The 19,857-nt window shown below is 37.3% G+C and overlaps 1 protein-coding gene across 1 annotated transcript; it reads left to right on the plus strand.

Moving 5' to 3' along the window:
• Positions 1–221: 221 nt before the first annotated feature.
• LOC108680831 (glutamate-gated chloride channel subunit beta) lies at positions 222–15,821 on the plus strand. Its single transcript, XM_018169744.2, has 9 exons — positions 222–303; positions 3,751–3,948; positions 4,641–4,738; positions 6,506–6,817; positions 13,658–13,766; positions 14,237–14,463; positions 14,630–14,797; positions 14,937–15,127; positions 15,421–15,821. The coding sequence occupies exons 1-9, from the start codon at positions 222–224 to the stop codon at positions 15,473–15,475; spliced, it is 1,440 nt and encodes a 479-aa protein (XP_018025233.2). The 3' UTR covers positions 15,476–15,821.
• The last annotated feature ends 4,036 nt before the right edge of the window (positions 15,822–19,857 follow it).

Genomic DNA, 19,857 nt, shown 5'->3' on the forward strand with positions numbered 1-19,857 from the left:
TTGTTCTATTTCTTCAAAAAATCTTCTAGCATTACCAGATTTTATAGATATATATATATAATATATTCATATCTGCGTTACTATTTTTTTCTTGATCAGGTACATGCACTTCGCTCTTAGGCAACTAACATCACAGAGGCAGAGAGAATAACGTCAAGAGGCACAGAAATAAGCAGGTGGGACTGCTTCAATATCGCCCTGCGAGGCGCTGACCTAACGCGATGACAGCCCTGGCGACGCTGCTGCTGGTCGCGAGTCTGGCAGCAGGCGGGCGCGGGCAGGACATCCAGCGGCCTGAGCCAGGTCAGGTGCAAGAGAATAGGCAAAGCGCTTGAAAAGTATAATAAAGCAGCATGTTCAATCAAAATTTGTTTTCAAGTAGATAAATAACAGAATAGAATATACTTCAGTTCTCATTTTTACAAGACTTCTCTTTAACTTCACTTCTTGTTTGTTTGTCTGTGTGCTACAAATCTTATAATCGATATTTAACACACTTATACCTGTCCAATCGATCTGAAATTTTACACATTTTCGTAAAGTTGGAGACAATGCATGAATCAATTTACAGAATAAATAATTTTATAAATTAAAATTTTTTTTTCATTATTAAAAAAATTAAAAAATAATTTCGTCTGCTACAAACCTTATAATCCATATATGACAAAATTTGACCTGTCCAATTGATCTGAAATTTTGCACAATTGCATAAAGTCAGAGACAATGCATGAATCAATTGACAGAATAATTAATTTTGAAATTTACAAAATTTTGATATCTTAAAAAATTTTTGAAAAATAATTTTTTTTCAATATTTGAAAATAAAATTAGAGATTCATTGTACAGGTGTAACATACAAGACACTGGATTGTTCAGAAGTGTTGTCTTTAAAAAGTAAATATCTAACGCATATTATTTTATATTCTAAGATATAATATATTCAAGTCTGCTATCGTTTGATCGTGTTCACAAGCAGAAATTGCTTGTATTCAGTTCAAGACTATAGTAATATGCCCGGTAAAATTTATTTATTCTAGGGTATAAATATTTAAGTCTGCTATCGATTTATCGCGTTAACTAGAAGATATCGCTTGTGTTCAGTGTAAGAATATAGTAATAAACTCAGCAACTTATTTATATTCTGAGGTATAATATATTTAAGTCTTCCATCGTTAGATCGTGTTCACAAGCAGAAATTGCTTGTGTTCAGTTCAAGACTTTAGCAATATGCTCAGTAAATTTTATTTATTCTGGGGTATATTATATTTGAGTCTCCTATCGTTTGATCGCGTTAAGTAGAAGATATCGCTTGTTTTCAGTTTAAGATTATAGTTATAAGCTCAGTAGCTTTTTTTTATATTCTAAGGTATAATATATTTAAGTCCCCTCACGTTTTCTCGTGTTCACAAGCAGAAATTGCTCATGTTCAGTTCAAGACTATATTAATATGCCCAGTAATTTTTCATTTATTCTAGTGTATAATATATCAAGTCTTCTATCGTTTGATCGCGTTAACTAGAAAATATCGCTTGTGTTCAGTTTAAGATTATAGTAATAAGCTCAGTAACTTTTTATATTGTAAGGTATAATATATTAAAGTCTCCCATCGTTTGATCGTGTTCACAAGCAGAAATTGCTTGTGTTCAGTTCAAGACTATAGTAATATGTCCAGTAACTTTTATATTTATTCTAGGGTATAATATATTTAAGTCTCCTATCGTTTGATCGTGTTCACAAGCAGAAATTGCTTGTGTTCAGTTCAAGACTATAGTAATATGCCCAGTAATTTTTTATTTATTCTAGGGTATAATATATTTAAGTCTCCTATCGTTTGATCGCGTTAACTAGAAAATATCGCTTGTGTTCAGTTTAAGATTATAGTAATAAGCTCAGTAACTTTTTTTTATTCTAAGGTATAATATATTTAAGTCTCCTATCGTTTGATCGTGTTCACAAGCAGAAATTGCTTGTGTTCAGTTCAAGACTATAGTAATATGTCCAGTAATTTTTATATTTATTCTAGGGTATAATATACAGGGTGTTTCAGAATTAAATAACCCTTTTAATTTGTTAATAAATAAAAAACTAAGAACGTTATGAAGTTGAAACTTGTTTTATTTAAAAGAAGAACATTTTTATGGTAATATTGTATCCTAGTTTTTAAATATAATATCTTTTAAATGCCCACCACAATTGTTTTGACAAAATAGGGCTCTTCTCTTTGTTGCTTTCATAACCTTCATTAGTGTTTCTGACGAGAGTGCAAATTTTTGATATCCGCAAATTTTCGATAAAGATATTTAAATGTGTTTTTTGAAGGATCCTTGTTTTGAAATTGATCCTGTAATCACGTTGAACTTCTGTTATTGACATCGTTATTGACTGTAGCGATAATTTTTGTTATTTCTTCTTTGCTTTAGCGAATCATGATGAAAATTTAAGGCTTGATAGTTAAACACAAATTTAGCAAGCTATACAGGATAATGACGTAACTATGATACAATATTACCATGAAAATGTTCTTCTTTTAAATAAAACAAGTTTCAACTTCATAACGTTCTTAGTTTTTTATTTATTAACAAATTGAAAGGGTTACTTAATTCTGAAACACCCTGTATTTAAGTCTCCTATCGTTTGATCGTGTTCACAAGCAGAAATTGCTTGTGTTCAGCTCAAGACTATAGTAATATACCCGGTAATTTTTAATTTATTCTAGAGAATAATATATTTAAGTTTCCTATCGTTTGATCGCGTTAACTAGAAGATATCGCTTGTGTTCAGTTTAAGATTATATTAATAAGCTCACAATTTAATACAATTTGACCTGTCCATTTGATCTGAAATTTTGCACAATTGCAAAGTCAGAGACAATGCATGAATCAATTAAAAGAATAAATAATATTGAAAATGTACAAAATTTTAATATCTTGAATAAATGTTGAAAAATTTTTTTTTTTCAATATTTGAAAATAAAATTAGAAATTCATTGTACATGTGTAACATCCAAGACGCTGGATAGTTCAGAAGTGTTGTCTTTAATAATATGCGTTTAAAAATTACTTTTTAAAGACAACACTTCTTAACAATCCAGTGTCTTGGATGTTACACATGTACATTGAATTTTTAATTTTATTTTCAAATATTGAAAAAAAATCATTTTTTCGAGATATCAAAATTTTGTAAATTTTCAAAATTAGTTATTCTGTCAATTGATTCATGCATTGTCTCTGACTTTGTGCAATTGTGCAAAATTTCAGATCAATTGGACAGGTCAAATTGTGTAATATATGGATTATAAGATTTGTAGCAGACGAAATTATTAATTTTTTAATAATGATTTTTTTTAATTTATACAATTATTTATTCTGTCAATTGATTCATGCATTGTCTCAAATTTTACGCAAGTGTGCCAAATTTCAGATCGATTGGACAGGTGGAAGTGTGTTAAATATCGATTATAAGATTTGTGGCAGACAGACAGACAGACAAACAAACAAACAAACAAGAAGTGAAGTTAAAGAGAAGTGTTGTAATAAAAAGTAATTTTTAAACGCATATTGTTTTCTCTTGAATACCATCAAGTTGTCGTGGGTATCGTGCGTGCGTCCGTGTTTCGAGCAGCGGAGGTGAATCAGAATATTCTTTCTACTTACTCTACTTTCTACGCAGATTCTCATAGATTATTCTTAAACAAAATACTGTAATCCGCATGGAATTTTAAGACATGCTGCTGTCGTCGTCATGCTGTAGGCAGTGGTGAAGAGACGGTGATGTTGCTGCAGCGCTCGGGCACCCCGACGGCCACGAGTTTCGCGCGGCTCTTGAACCCGTTCCCCGAGCTTCGAAATTTCACGGCGTGCTACCGCATCCGCATGCACCGCTACAGAGAGGAGGGAACCCTTCTGTCCTATGCGTTGTCAGATAAAGAAGATAATGCCCTCAGGATTGGTTCGTACGAGTATTTATAATTATTCTCGAAAAGTCATTATAGGTTTCAGCCAATTCCTGACGGCATTTTTTGAAAGAAGCGTTGATTTTTAAAATTATTTTTCGTTGATGAAGCGAAAGAGAGAAAGCATATTTCAAGTGCATTCAGACACCAAAATGCCATTACAATTTTTACAGCGCTTGCATTATTCTTTTAAGACGAGTCTCATTTCTCACTATAAAAATTTTGTAATTTCATTCCGAACAAATTCCCCAGTTTTAGATTTCATTTGAGCACAAACTCTGGTATGTCTTAACTTTCCACGCGTTATTTTCGAGAGCAGATCACAGGCCGTCAGGCTACCAGGTGACTCTTCGTGGCTCCTGGGCAACGTCCACGGTAACGACTCCCCTCAGGTATTGGAGTCACTTTTGCTTCACTTTCAACGACTCTGACAAGTCCTGGATTATTTTCAAGGATGGGGAAAAGCAAGCGGAAAATAATATACCTACTTTCTCTGGAGTGATTGCTGGAAACGGATCATTCGTCATTGGTAAGTTGCCTTAAACAAATCATTAACGATCATAATTTGCCCAATTAACAGTCAATCGTAATGACTTTAACTCCCGCTAAGTTACTTAGCCCGTGATGAAGGTTTATGAGAAATAACCTTTAATTTAATTGTTTGCAACGCTAAGCTGGTTCTGAGCAGGCCAGGATCAAGACAATTTTGGGGGAGGCTTCGAGAGGGATCAAAGCTACAGCGGGGAAATCACTCAGCTCAACTACTGGCACCGAGCTTTGGACGCGGTAACAATAAAAAATGTATGTTCAAATAAACAGAAACCAATAAAGTACCGGTATTGACACACTCGAGATTGAACGAACAATATTTGTACAACTACTGGACAATTTAAACGACCAATTCATATTGGATTTAGTTGTTTACTATAACTTTATATATAATCCTATTATCTGGTATCAGTTCCGAGTGTCTGGGTCAAATTTTATTTCGGTTATTTACAGCGGATCACTTTGAAACTTGGCACACATATGTAAAACAGAAAAATAGACGGCTTTCATTCAAGTAAATTTTTCGAAAAAAATGAAAGAAAACGTGAAATTCTTATAAAATGGCCAAAAGGGGATATCCTCCAAGGATTTTCAAGCTAAAACTCGAGATGCACGTTATTCGATGCGTGAAGACCAACCATATCTATCGATTGGTCGTAGCTTCTTTTAAAATTCTAATTTTTGCGGGTAGGAAGAATTTTTCCTGAATTTTTTATTTTCCATCCCTTTTTTCAAAATATTTTCAAAACTAAAACGAAATTGAAAAAAAACTACGACCAACCTCTAGATCTTTTATTTACGAATCGAATGGTATATCTCTCATTGCTGTAGCTTAAAAACTCTAGGAGGAGATTGTTTCCCAGCGACATCAAGTGTGAATGTTCAGTAGAGCCGACAAAGCCCAGAGTGCCCCAAAATAGGCGTTCAAGGTGGCAAGGATACCAGACGAAACGCTACTTGAGCTGAAATTCAGTCAAGGATGGAGGTAACAACTGCATGAGCACCATCCCGCATGACAGCTGCCGGGTAACTAAGGTGCAGCGTTTTCAGACCGTTCATTTACGTGAAAGAACTCCTCGACACCAAACACTTTCGCGATCTGTCGTGAACGCATAAATCAATGCACAAAGACGGTTTTGGCACCGTTCGATAGGTCAGAATGTCAGCTTTATGATGAGATTATAAACAGGAAAAATCGAAGTTTTCGAATTTACCCCCCCCCCCCCATCCTGAATAATACCGTTTGTATACCCAAAGCCGCATTTGAAAAATAAATATCATTTAAGTCACTAAAACAAAGTTCATTTACGGTGAGGCAGATCGCAGAATGCAGGAGCAAGGAAGAAGGTGATGCACTAGCGTGGTCCGAGCAGCACTGGAACGTATCGGGTGTTCACCGAGACGGTCGAATGGGCGGGCCACTGCTCCAGTTACCTCGGATCCAATTACTTGTGGCTGGGGGCTACGGACGGGAATGTAGAGGGACGTTGGGATCGTTTCGAGTCCAATGAATCAATCACGTACCAGGGACGGTGGCGTGGTGGAGGCCCCAATGGAGGCACCGTCGAAAATTGCATTGTGATGTTATATGGTCCTGGCTTCGACGGACTCTGGTCAGATATCGCTTGCTTGGACTCGTACAAATTCTGCATGTTTTGCGAATTCAAGAAATACACAACAATGTATCTGAAAGGAGCTCTCTTATGTGAAAACTCGCCCTTCAACAATCAATACCTACTCTACGAAAGCGTGAATAACCGGCCTTCCCTCGCTGGCTACCTTCACTCGGACATCTTTTGGAATAATGAAACCAAAGAGTGGACTCTAACTTCGAGAAAAGTAGGAGAATGATTATAATGAGCTAAGACATTGGGGTTAAGCGAATACCATTGGTAATTAGATGTTTTCTTGTATATTATGTCACTATTTTTGAATATTTCACATTTGCAAAAATATCAGCTCTAAATTTCCTTCCTGCAAGAAGATATTTGAAACGTTTTTCAGACACCAGATGCCTTAGCCTTGTACAAGCCTGATGAGCCGTCCGATTACCCATTTGGCAAGAAGATGTGGCAAGTAGAATCACCAATTTGTGGATACAGCAAAGGCGAAAAAGTTCTTCTGACTCTGTCAGCCTGTTCATCTGGCAAATACTCGTGCGATGATGGGTCGTGCATAGACTTGAGCAAAAGGTGTGACCTCAGGGTGGACTGTCGCGACAACAGTGACGAGGCTGGATGTTCACTTCTGAGCATCCCAACCGGATACAGCACAACAATCCCGCCTCCCCCGCGTGTTCGGAGCGATCCCTTGCCAGTAAATATCTCTGTGTATATTTCTTCATTCCCTGTAATCAAAACTGAAGAGCTCTCGTTCGAAGCACATTTGAAGCTTTTGATAACATGGCAGGATTCGCGTCTTGATTTTCTGAACCTGAAGAAAGAGCGTTCTCTGAACCTGCTGCCTCCAGATGATGTAACGAAAATTTGGACCCCGTTAGTCTTCTTTTTCAACGCTAATGGTAATCTGTTTTCCAATTTGGAGAAAGGATCTCGGATTGAGTTAATTGCTGGAGGAAGTGCTAGACCAGGCGGACCAGACACGGCAACCGAAGGTAAAATTTCTTAGAAATGTATGAATACATCAACTATATGACAGGAGAATGCTTCACTTCTCAATATGACGATAATCACTTCTTCATCAATGAAACATTAAGGAGGTCGCAAGCGAATTCATTAGATTTTTTCATACGGTTACATACTTGAAAAGAATTAATTGAAATTGTCTTGATATATTGATCACTTTCGCAAATACGAGTAATGAATGGAATTCTAGTTTGCATTTGTTTATTATATTTTCAATTTTGTCCTACATTGTATAATGAATTGCCGACGATCGATGAATCTAAATAGGCAATAAGATATTTTGAGGCAGAAAACATAATAATATTTGCCGTTTGATATAATTATTCGTGCGTTTCACGTCTTCTTTAAACAGTGAACATATTCAGCGGCAATGAAGGCGCTGTGGCGATGAGCCAGCTATACAATGCGGTTTATTCCTGCGATTTCGATCTGCTCATGTTTCCATTTGATGCCCAGGTGAGTTGAACGTGAATTTTTACTGGTGTAAATTCTATCTTTATTTGGAAGTGATTATGGATCAGGAATTTAAAAGCAAAGAAAATAACCAAAAAATTCACCATTTCTTATAAGGGAAAACGTTTCGGAGTCCAGCTCCATCGTCAGTCCAAAACCTAGAACGCAGGAACAATTATTGAACAAACAATTAGAAACCTAAAATTCACATTCAAACAATTCACCTAAACTTAAGGACATTAGAACCAAAGTTGAAATAAAACAAATATAAATGAGATGGCATGAGCATTGGGTACTATCTATCTACAATTTGTATAGGATAGGAACTGAAAGCAGCGGCATTCAAACTGGGCTTCTGTTTAAATAAAATAATATGCGTTTAAAAATTGCTTTTTAAAGACAACACTTCTGAACAGTCCAGTATCTTGGATGTTACACATGTACAATGAAATTCTAATTTCATTTTCAAATATTGAAAAAAATTATTCTTCAAATTTTTTAAGATATCAAAATTTTGTAAATTTTAAAAATTATTTATTCTGTCTATTGATTCATGCATTGTCTCTGACTTTATGCAATTGTGCAAAATTTCAGATCAATTGGACAGGTCAAATTGTGTCATATATGCATTATAAGATTTGTAGGAGACGAAATTATTTAAATTTTTTTAATATTGAAAAAGAAATTCTTTAATTTATAAAATTATTTATTCTGTCAATTGATTCATGCATTGTCTCCAACTTTACGCAAGTGTGCCAAACTTCAAATCGATTGGACAGGTAGAAGTGTGTAAAATATCGATTATAAGATTTGTAGCAGACAGACAGACAGACAAACAAGAAGTGAAGTTAAAGAGAAGTGTTGTAATAATAAATAATGTATGTTTAAAAATTAATTTTTAAAGACAACACTTCTAAAAATCCTGTGTCTCCAATGTAAAACATGAACAATGAATTTTTAATTTTAATTTCAAATATTAAAAAAATTAATTTTTTTATTATTTTAATACATAAAAGAAATTAAATTTTCAAAATTATTTATTCTGTCAATTAATTTATGCATTGTCTCTGACTTTACGCACGTCTGCAAAATTTCAGAAAGATTGGACAGCTAGAAATGTGTTAAATATTGATTATAAGATTTATAGTAGACAAAACTATTTTTTCAATTTTTTAATATTGAAAAAAATTTATTTATAAAATTATTTATTCTGTCAATTGATTCATGCATTGTTTCCAACTTTACGCAAGTGTGCAAAATTTCAGATCGATTGGAGAGGTAGAAGTGTGTTAAAAATAGATTATAAGATTTGTAGCAGACAGACATACAGACAAACAAGAAGTGAAGTTAAAGAGAAGTGTTGTAATAAAATAGACATTATTCTAAAATCCGTAGGTCAGAAACACCGGTTGTGCAAGCTAAAACTCTAAAATCACTTTTGGACACCGGGACGTTGCACTGCTCGGCATGAATACGTGCAGCTGAATGAAGGGGATGCGCAAATATGTTTCCCTACTCCTGCCTCTATGCTCTACTAGCCTAGTATAAAAATTGCGTGATGTCATACCGACATACGCAGATGCGCACTGCGCACAACTATATTGATAAACTAGGGATGATCGCATAAGAACAGAGAGAGGACCTTTGTATCATGAAAACGAGCTAATTTTAAAATTGTTCACTAGCAATACATGAAGATTTACATTCGGGAGGTAATTATAGAGAATAGGTCTTTCAATTTCTTTGCCATAGTCTCAGATGCGGGGCCAAAATAAGGAAAAGAACAATGAACTCCATTCCTATCGTCACGCTTGAGAACCACCTCATCATATTGCTTAGACAAGAATTTCTTAATATGAGTATACACCAATTATTGTGATCGAAACCCATTTAGTGAAAAGATACTGCGCAAATGTCCAAATTCAGTGTGCATAGCATGGAAAGTACAGGGTCCGCAATATTTATGGCAACGCATGTTTTTTGTTATTTCTCAATGAAACAAACAGGTGCATTGTTTTTTTATTGGATGAACTAGTAGCCAAGAATTACCTTTAACAATTCTAAGATATATTTATTCAATATGACCACCCTCATTTTTAAAGACGGCCTCCAATCTACGCGGGAAAGCTTCACAGGAGACACGCAGCATTTTTTGAGGGATCAAGTCCCATTCTCGTGTCAATTTAGACTTCAAACTATCCAAAGAATCATTAGGTGTTCTGCAGACCCTAGTCGATCTAAAATAGCCCACACAGAAAAGTCGAGAGGATTCAAATCAGGGCTTCTTGAGTGCCAGTCATTTTTACGAATGAACGCTGGGATGCGACCCTGAATCCAGTTTTGGGTCATGTTTGAGCCATGTGATGGGGCAGAGTCATGTTGAAAAACTCCATGGTGAGCCGTTGAAGTGTTTACGGGCCCATGGTAACAACACAGCTTCCAAAATGTCCGAAATGTATCGCTGACTGTTCAATTTCACTCGTGAGGGGACAAAAAGGAGTGGGGACCTCCCAGTGGCGGTTACCGCGCGGCCACCATCACGTACATGGGATTTTGACGTCGTATTGCTGTTCTGGTTGCCACAGATCCATCCCGGGAGCGCAGCCGTGCACCACCAATTTTGTGCACCAATAAGCCCTGAATCGAACGCCTAGCTTGGATCTCTTCGGACATCCACCAATCAGCCGTGTACCACTCGGCTTTGACTTCCTCCGGCCTCGCATAGAACCTGCCGTGCACCACCAGGCCGCGGATCGAATCTGACTTCCGGGCATCGTTAAATTACGTAATTCTGCGTTCGCCGCATCCGAGGTTAGGTTTCAGATAGCATAGTTCTGTTCCAAAATCTATCGTCTTTCGACAAGTGGCCGTTCGACCGAGGGCTGGTTCGACCCACGGTCTAGATACGGACGGCTTGAAGTGTTGAAGGCTACGTCCCGGAAGGCAGGAATCATGATGGTCCATTAAATCTAGGGCAGTGGTGGTCTTCGGCAGGCGACCCATCCATCCCGACTCCAAACTCTGTCATTTTGACGGTTAACGGTTTGTTCAATGTCTAATTTTTTCTCGCCACTGAACACCAAGTTGGGCAGCATGCCATCCTCAATGAGATCCAGAATGTGCTGGCATCTTTCGAGCCTCATTCGTTCATGACGGTCTGTTAGTTCATGCCTTGTTTGCATCTTGTAAGGGGAGGTTTTGAGGTTATCTTCGAGGACTCTACGCATTGATGTCTGACTGACTCCTGCTTCTGCAGCTGAGCGACGAAGGTTTCTCCTGAACTTCTCCCTCGTGTTTTTGACAAGTTGTTTTGTTCGGAGACTTCGTTTCCTTCCTTGACCAGGTCGATTGCATGTTTCACCAGTTTTCATGAAATTTTTTTGCCACCTTCCACGCAGTTTTACGACAAATTTGGAGCTTTTTGCAAATGACTGAATTACTCTCGCCCTTTCCATGATGGGTTACAATTGCATTTCTATCTACTGCCATAAGTATTAGTAAATTTAGACACCTTAGACTTATGCAATATAAAATAGATGAAATAATAGATGATATTAAGCTTCATTATCAAAGAAAAGTCTCCTAGAAACCAATTTATTTTATATAGCAAACATCCCTTGCCATAAATATGGCGGACCCTGTAGAGCAAACTCTAAAGCCGCGATTTAACAACGTTTGAATACCATTTAATTTAAAACGAGAGGAAAAAAGCTTGGAAAGGTGGTGCTTAAGCCAGTAAACATCCATTTTGGTAAACAGATGTCTGGAAAGTGCCATCAGATTTTATGACCTTGCAATCAAGAAAATGTAAATTCTTGTTGGACTCAAGCTCCGCAGTAAATTTGATGGATTTGTGTTGGAGATTAGATAATCAAAGAAAAGGCCCACATGAGAGGGATGTTTGAAAACTAAAAAAATGTATCATCTACATATCGGTTATAGAAAATTGAATTAAAATCAAATAAGACAATTAACCAGCCATGTAGCCTCATGAAAACTCATGTAAATATTAACAATGGTAGGACCGAGAGGAACACCCATGCCCAAACCGTCAATTTGTCTATAAAACTTGCCAGCAAATACGGAAACAGAGTTCAAACTGATAATTCAAGAAGAAATTTTAAAAAGTTGTGGTTCAAACCCATAACAAGTTCATTGACACCTTTAAACTAAGAATTGAGACAAATATCAATAGTTTCAGAAAGGGGTTTGTTAATAAACAAATTTTCTACATCAAATGAAGCCATAGTCAAGCCCTGAACATTATTGAAACTCTTCAAGCGGTCCACAAACATGTAAGTATCGTCTGCCGTATGTTGGTTGGTGGTAAGACAGCTCACAATCGGAACCAGAAATTTAGCAAGTATGAAGCTTGGAGTATTGTAAGCAACAAAAATTGGGCGAAATTGAAATTCCGAAGTGAAATCTAGTTTATTAATTTTGGGCAAACCATAAAAAATACTAGGACAAGAGTCAGAGGCATGAAGTTTGAAGTAAATTTCAGGTGACAGTGCCGCGGAATCTTGAAGTTTTCGTAGGAAATTATTAATTTTGTCTTCGATCTTCAAAATAGTTTGGCAATTGGATCTGTTATTTCTATAAATTCAAAAATGTCCGTAGTGAGAGCAGAGAAGCTGCTATTATAACGATTACGACCAACAAATACCACTCCCTTGCCCTTACTTGGCTTACAGATGATGAAGTCATAATTCTTGGCTAGGTCTCTCTGTAGCGGTCCGACTTTCTGTCGTTCGCGCTCTTCTTCTTTCTTTCCGACGCATTACTCGGAGCTGAAATTGGGCATGAGCCGGGGTTGGCTCACTCTCGATTGAGCCGCCTGCCTGGGCGGGCGTGGCAGGACGCCGTTATTGGTCGGCAAGGATATACCTTTGATGGACCTCCGATGCTGCCGTCAAGCATTCATTTGAACCAGAGTTCTTGTATTTTGATTTCGTCATTCGTCGGCCATGGACAGGTGCGGCTGCAGGCAATCGGAGCTACAGTACCAGTCTCAAGACTGTAACGCTTCCGGCGCTGAACGTCGCATGGACTTGGTCGCTGTGAACATTTGTCTTTCCACTCGTGTAATAGTGTTGAAGGAAGCTGCAACTTGTTCGCAACGTCGGAAAAGTGTCCCGGCGTAATCTCTCGGCAAGCACTGCGCTCCTCCGCTAGATTCACACACTTTGAATTGATTTGACTTGGACGATCTTCGCTAAACTGTGATTTCCTCTATGCGATAACGGATGGGCCCAGCTACATCTATGTAGTGTTCTTTAATGTTCACCTGTACATTTTCGGTCTGGTAGCCATCTATGATTAGTGATGTACCTCTCATGAGGTTACTTGTTCATTTATATGCAATGTTTACTAAATATATAGTTGATGCTTTCATTTATGTAGTTTTTCATTCTTTCTCACTATCCCGTTGGGGTAGCCCTTATGTGTTGCCCCTTCTCCCGCAACACCTCAATAAATAGGTGTCACAGGGCTCGAAAACAGTTAAGAAGACTACCTATATAAGAGTTGAAGCCGTAAAAATGACGGTAAGCTAAGCTTTGCTAATCTATCCAAGAAATGGGTAGATAAGTTAAAAGTAAAATTGCGATTAACCACAAACCGATTCATTCCCGTTTGAGTTGACCAATAAGTTGAAGAGTATTCCACCTACAGAATATGGAAAGGAGGAAAATGTTGTCGCAATTTACAACCGGCATTTTACCCGTATCCTAACAATTAAGTTCTTCAAATTACGTACTTCATATTCATCTAGTATGTGACCTTTTGATGCAATAGTTTAAAAATGGTTCATAATGATAAGTGCACACTGTTCATATAAGTCTAAAGACGATGATAAAACGCCCTATTTAGAATGTAATTCAAGTTCGTTCAGTACTGATGAAAATTCCTATTTTTTCGAATATAATGTACAATGTAACAATATCCAGCACACCCATCTCCGTGTTCTACCGCAATTGAAAACATATTAAAAATATTTATACATATTTTTGAAATAAATAATCCAGAAGTTTCATTGCAATTTCTATATTTTGGCCAGGATTGCTCCATGATCTTCGCTCTGACGTCGGCTGCTGCCAACTACATGCTGCTCAGGCCTGATAACATCACGTACATCGGCAGGAAGGATCTCATAGAGTACACTATAAGTAAGTCGTTCGAAATATTTTTCTTTAAATTAATTCGGATCCATTATGAGTAATAAGCAAATTATAAACACGCCACCTATCACACACCTTGAATTGTACAATTTCTAACAGGATCCTTAACAATTTTTCAGGCAATGGTCACCGCATTTAATGACTTTCAGATATCTATAAGCATTACGTTTTAACAATTCATACATTAATATTAACAAGGATCAAACATTGCTAACATTGGTTATAACTATTGTCCCGAAGCTTCTTTTGCGCAGTTCAGACTCAAGAAGCGTTTTGTTAATTGATATTATGCACTTCTATGGGCCTTTAAAATGGTTGTTGCGATCTAGTTTTCAAATTATTCGTGATCTGAGAATAAATGCCTATCGTGAAACTAAATAATCAGTAATAAAATTACAAAGAAGGTAGGTTAAATGCATAACAGCGTAAATAACCTGAAGGGGCTATGACTTTTTCAGGCGATTTCATAGAGGCAGAGCACAACGTCGAAAACGAGTTCTCGCAAATGAAACTCGGCGTTCGGTTCATTCGACGTTCTGGCTTCTACTTACTTACCCTGTACATCCCTACGGTGCTGCTGGCTGCCATTGCGTATTTCTCGCTCTTCTTTAATCCAGTGGAATTCGAATCGAGAATTTCGGTAGCGCTCACGTCATTGCTTGTGCTAGCATCGCTCTTCACTCAGGTGACGAACGTAGTCCAAAAATTTCAAGACATGTTGGAATGACTACGTCGACCATTGTAATTCTTGGATTTAGTCCGCTTGCATGCTGTCACTATTCAATTTTACTTTCCACAATTAAATACTTTTTTTTAAAATGAGTATTTCACAAGTCAATTTATATCTGCAGACTTCAAACTCCCTGCCAAAAACTTCGTATTTCAAACTGGTGGACATCTGGCTATTCTTCTCCATCGTCATCATCTTCATGATCGTCCTCTTCCAGACGCTCGGGGAATACTTCTCTTACGATTCACTGATTCCTGCCAAGGATGACGACAAGGTTTATGTCCTTAAGGTCGGAAATACTTAACATGAAATAATTCATAATATATTTATGTAAAACAGTGGCGATAACAAATTACAATGCGGTAAATTTTATGTAGCATCTTTCAATACATGCACGACACGATGACAGTTGAGTAAAATTCTTCTAGGTGCTGAAAACCGCCTCGGAAACCAAAAATGATTCAGCATGGTCCAGACTGCGATCGGCCTCATGGTTCAGGAACTCCAGGCGAAGGTTTCGGCAAATACCAAAGAACATTAAAATTCTTTTGGCCGGTCGCATCATCGTTCCTCTGACGTACTTGATTTTCAACATAGTTTACTGGAGCACTGCTCTCCAGTGGGTTACATTCGTAAATGTTCTTATCTTTCAGCTGCTCTTAATATCAAGAGTAGCTTCACAATAGTGCTGTGCAACCGATAAAATTTTATGCTCCTTAATAGTTCTATTAGTGTTATTGCTTTTCTACAAGATATTTTCTCTTGTTTAGCTCGCTCACATACAAATAATTATTTGTGTAACTAGTAACTAATAACTACCAATAAATAACCATGCAACAGCAACTATCATCAACGCCAGTTAGCAGTTCATTTTAGAGAATTACTTTATAAACTGTGAATGAATTTCAACAGATACGTGATGGAGCTGCGGCTCCGTGATGATCGACTTCAGAGCCGGAAAACATAGCCTTCTATATCTGACTCGGAAGCTTCACATTTTGTGTCGAGTACGCATAATATGTACGGACACATCAAACCAAGTTATGAAATCCAACAGACACCGTCCAACTTAATTTAAAAAAAAAATAATTCTAATCAGGTAGTATGTGCATTCTTCAATAAACTTCCCCAAAATATTCACGTGAAAGTAATATTATATTTCATGATTTGAAACAAATGGACTTGATAATGGCAAAGCACTTCACACTTTGCTTCAGGCTTTGACTAGCCACATTGAATTGGAAATTTTTGGTAATTTAAGCCTAATCACTATTCCCTAAACAATGAGTAAGAGAAATAAAATACATGCAACATGAGTTTTTTTCATCCAATTTATTCAAACTCGCTGAATAGAAAAAATAGGCTTAGTCCTTCCAGTACCAGTGAAATGACTCTTAATGCCGATGGAGGCACACAAATAGGTGACGCCTTCCTCTGATATTAACGAGCCAGAACATCGTAGATACACACGGAATCACACTAACAGTCAATGTAATTATAGCAAGTATTGTCGTCTGAACCAGGTTGCCAGTCGACAGGGTTGCGTCTCGTAAGCTCGATCACCGCACGCACGAGTGTACGAAACGGCAACACAGGATCGAAAGAGAGCGAGGTCAAGCTTGCACTCGGGGAGACGGGACTCGCACACATGAAACGAGAAGCTCCCGGCAATAAGCACGACCATGCCGGAGATTCCGTATAAAATTCAATTAGCGTGTTTTCATTTGGTCAAGAATGAGCTACATTGATTGTGTACAGTAATTCAATAATTCATGCGAATTTTCATCAGCAATATTTTGTAGTTGTAATTTAGCGGCATGTTAAGCAAAAACTGATTACAAGTGGCACCTAAAAACACCTTTAAACATAAAAATGTCTACTGGGCTGCTTGGATCTTAAGGATCACGTCGCCAGAAAAAGCGGCCTGTAACGCTGCAGCAACTTAGTTTGCTCGTTTAAAGTTTGCACATTCGATTTCACCCTCCCTAATGCTTGTGCATAATTAGATGGCAAGGTAGGATGATCCTTCTTCCAGGCAATCTGGCAACAAACTAACCATCTCTGAATGTGATATAACGATTGAACTCTTCAACATTCTCAACATCTTCATCATTATGGGTTATGCCTATCGAATCTAAATCCCAACATTTTTCCAGCATGGTAGCAAGATTACGTGCGACGTACCGACCCTCAATACAGTCACTGGATCGACAGTCGGCGAACCATCATCAACATTCGGAATGGGATTTTCTATCAAGTTGCCTAACTTAGAGGGAGGATAGCAATTTCATTCGCCTCTTTAGATGGAACAAATATGAAATACTGACCAATACATACGAGAATTTCTACGCTCAACTTATCGCTGTTATCTGTAGGATCAGTAAAAGAAATACCTAATTTCTTCAATTCTTTGACCGCATCAAATCTGCCAGGTGTGGAGACATAATCCAAGATAGAACCCACGACAACGGCCTCTGCTGGTTTAGATTCACTATCAGTCCGAACATCAAATCGAAGAACATCATGCATGGTAGATTCTACGCTACTTTGAAATCCATCAACTGTTAACTTTACCCGGTGGAAGTCTAGTAGCTACTTCAAACTATCGTCAGTCATGAAAAGATCCGGTCAAATGACATGATTTTAGATCTTCTGTGAGCAAGGCACAAAAAGGGAAGGAATCGGCGACAGGCCTCATCAGGCCTACACTTCAGCGCCGAGATCAATATGGTATGTTACACTGCAAACTTCAGGCATTCTCAACATTCTCGCGACTTTTCACTTAATGAAAGTCTTTTGTGAACCTGAGTCTAGGAACAGTCGTACCTTGAAGCGATAGCTACCGGTGCTTACCTTATCTATGGTGCAGTCGGCAATATGGACGAGCACTTTCTTATTTATTCTTATAGGAGCACTGGAAACTAGTCCATAAAGCCCCTTGCCTAAACTGGGTTTAATTGGTACCTAACAGTTGGACGAGCACCTGTTGTCGCGGAATATTTCAATCACGGTAACCGCCGAGTTGTCCTATCCGTATACACGGGTTCGAAGTCAATAAGGTTCCAAAACGACGATACTTGGAATTAAGTTTATTTTCTTCATGCCCAGGTAAATCCTGCACATTCAGGATTTTGTTAGAATTTGTCTAAGTAAACATCGAATACAATTAGAAATTAGATATTGAGTTCAAAAGGAAATGGTTCACTATTTGTTGCTCGGAAATACCAATTGTACCAATTGAAAATACCTTTCAACACAAACTGGATCTAGAAGAGTGATCATTCGATGCCTAGTACATTTAAGACATTTAGGATTAGCCTTGGTCCACTCGTTGGACATTGATTAGTATGTGCTGAAACATTCTCAATTATTATATCAGCAGAATAACGCAAAGTCAAGGACATAATAGGTTGCGAACATCGTGCCAACTAGCAGCTTAGGCTAATGCTATCATATGTCCCAAAGGCAAAAATCATATTCTTAAAATAAATAACTAGTACTAGTAATCTCGGGTGCAATACTAGCCTCAGATCAGCTTGAGCAATAAACTGGCCTTCCGTCAATGTTATCACATTTCGACGTAGATTACATACATACTGGTCAAAACATTGGTTCCTCACGTTTTGTTGGCGGCTCAAAAAAGTCATTAAAATAGACCGACTTATGTGATTAATTTTTCGATATCTGCGTAAAGAACAATAGTTTATCATGAATAAGAGAAGAACAGCGATAGAATCCATTTAAAAAAATCTGCACCACTATTAAAGATCCTGACATCAGCACCTCAATTGAATGAATTACTTCAATCAACTTCAATCATTCTAGCTGTTCAGACTGGATCTACCCAAAAAATATTTTGTATGAACCTAGTGATACGTCCGATTACCCACTAGCCAGAAATTATCTCTGTGTATATCTCTTCTTCATTCCCTGTTATCAAAACTGAAGAGCTCTCATTCGAAGCACACCTTAAAAGCTGTTGCTAACATGGCAGGATTCGCGCCTTGATTTTCTGAACCTGAAAAAAGAGCGTTCTCTGAACCTGCTGCCTCAGGATGAGGTAACGAAAATTTGGACCCCGTTAGTCTTCTTTTTCAACGCTAATGGTAATCTGTTTTCTAATCTGGAGGAAGGATCTCGGATTGAGTTAATTGCTGGAGGAAATGCTAGACCAGGCGGACCAGACACGGCAACAGAAGGTAATAAATTATAAAATGTATTAATGTATCAACTAGATGACCATAGTATTTATTCACTTCTCAACATGACGATAATTACACCTTCGTCACCAAAACATTGTGAGGCCACAGGCAAATTCAATAGATTTTTTAATACGGTTACTTACTTGAAAATAATTAGTTGAAATAGTCTTATATTGATCACTTCAGCAAATACGAGTAATGAATGAAACTCTAGCTTGCATGTGTTTTTTTGATATTTTTAGTTTTGTATTTCATTGTATAATAAATTGCCGACGATCGATAAATTTGGATGAGCAATAAGATATTATGAAGTAGAAAACATGTTAATTTTTGCCGTACGTCAAAATTATTCCTGTATTCGTGCGTTGCACGTCTTCATTCAACAGTGAACATATTCAGCGGCTCTGAAGGCGCTGTGGCGATGAGCCAGCTATACAATGCGGTTTATTCCTGCGATTTTGATTTACTGATGTTTCCATTTGATGCCCAGGTGAGTTGAACGCGAATTTTTACTGGTGTAAATTCTGTCTTTGTTCCTAAGTGATTATGGATAGATATGTAAATTTAAAGTAAAATCACGATTAACCACAAAAAGCCGATTCATTCCCGTTTGAGTTGAACAACAAAGTTTAAGAGTTTTCTACACATATAGAATATGGAAAGGATGAAAATGTTGTCGCATGCGATAGTTTAAAAATATTAAAAATTGTTCATATTGATATGTGCACGCTGTTAATATAAGTAGATGATAAACACCTTATTTAGAACTTAATTCAATTAAGTTCTATTCAGTTCTTAATTCAATCAGTACTGAGGAAAAATTTTATTTATTCGAATAAAACGCCCAATATAACAAATTAAAATCCATCACAGCCATCGCCGTTTTCTACCGCCACTAAAAACATAACAAAAATATGTTTAAATATTTATGAAATAAAAAATCAGGCAGTGGCACTTTAATTTCTATATTTTGGCCAGGATTGCTCCATGATCTTCACTCTGACGTCGGCTGCTGCCAACTACATGGTGCTCAGGCCTGATAACATCACGTACATCGGCAGGAAGGATCTCGTTGAGTACACTATAAGTAAGCAGTGCGAAAATTTTTATATATTAATTGCACTTTAACGGACAATGATTATTTTTG

This window comes from Hyalella azteca, unplaced genomic scaffold (genome assembly GCF_000764305.2).
Source record: "Hyalella azteca isolate HAZT.00-mixed unplaced genomic scaffold, Hazt_2.0.2 contig10761, whole genome shotgun sequence".
NCBI lineage: Eukaryota > Metazoa > Arthropoda > Malacostraca > Amphipoda > Hyalellidae > Hyalella > Hyalella azteca.

Coding starts and splice junctions, on each gene's coding strand:
- LOC108680831 (XM_018169744.2), top strand. CDS start 222: ATGACAGCCCTGGCGACGCTGCTGCTGGTCGCGAGTCTGGCAGCAGGC. Junction 13,767..14,236: donor TCTCATAGAGTACACTATAA/GTAAGTCGTTCG, acceptor TGACTTTTTCAG/GCGATTTCATAGAGGCAGAG. Junction 14,798..14,936: donor ACAAGGTTTATGTCCTTAAG/GTCGGAAATACT, acceptor AAATTCTTCTAG/GTGCTGAAAACCGCCTCGGA.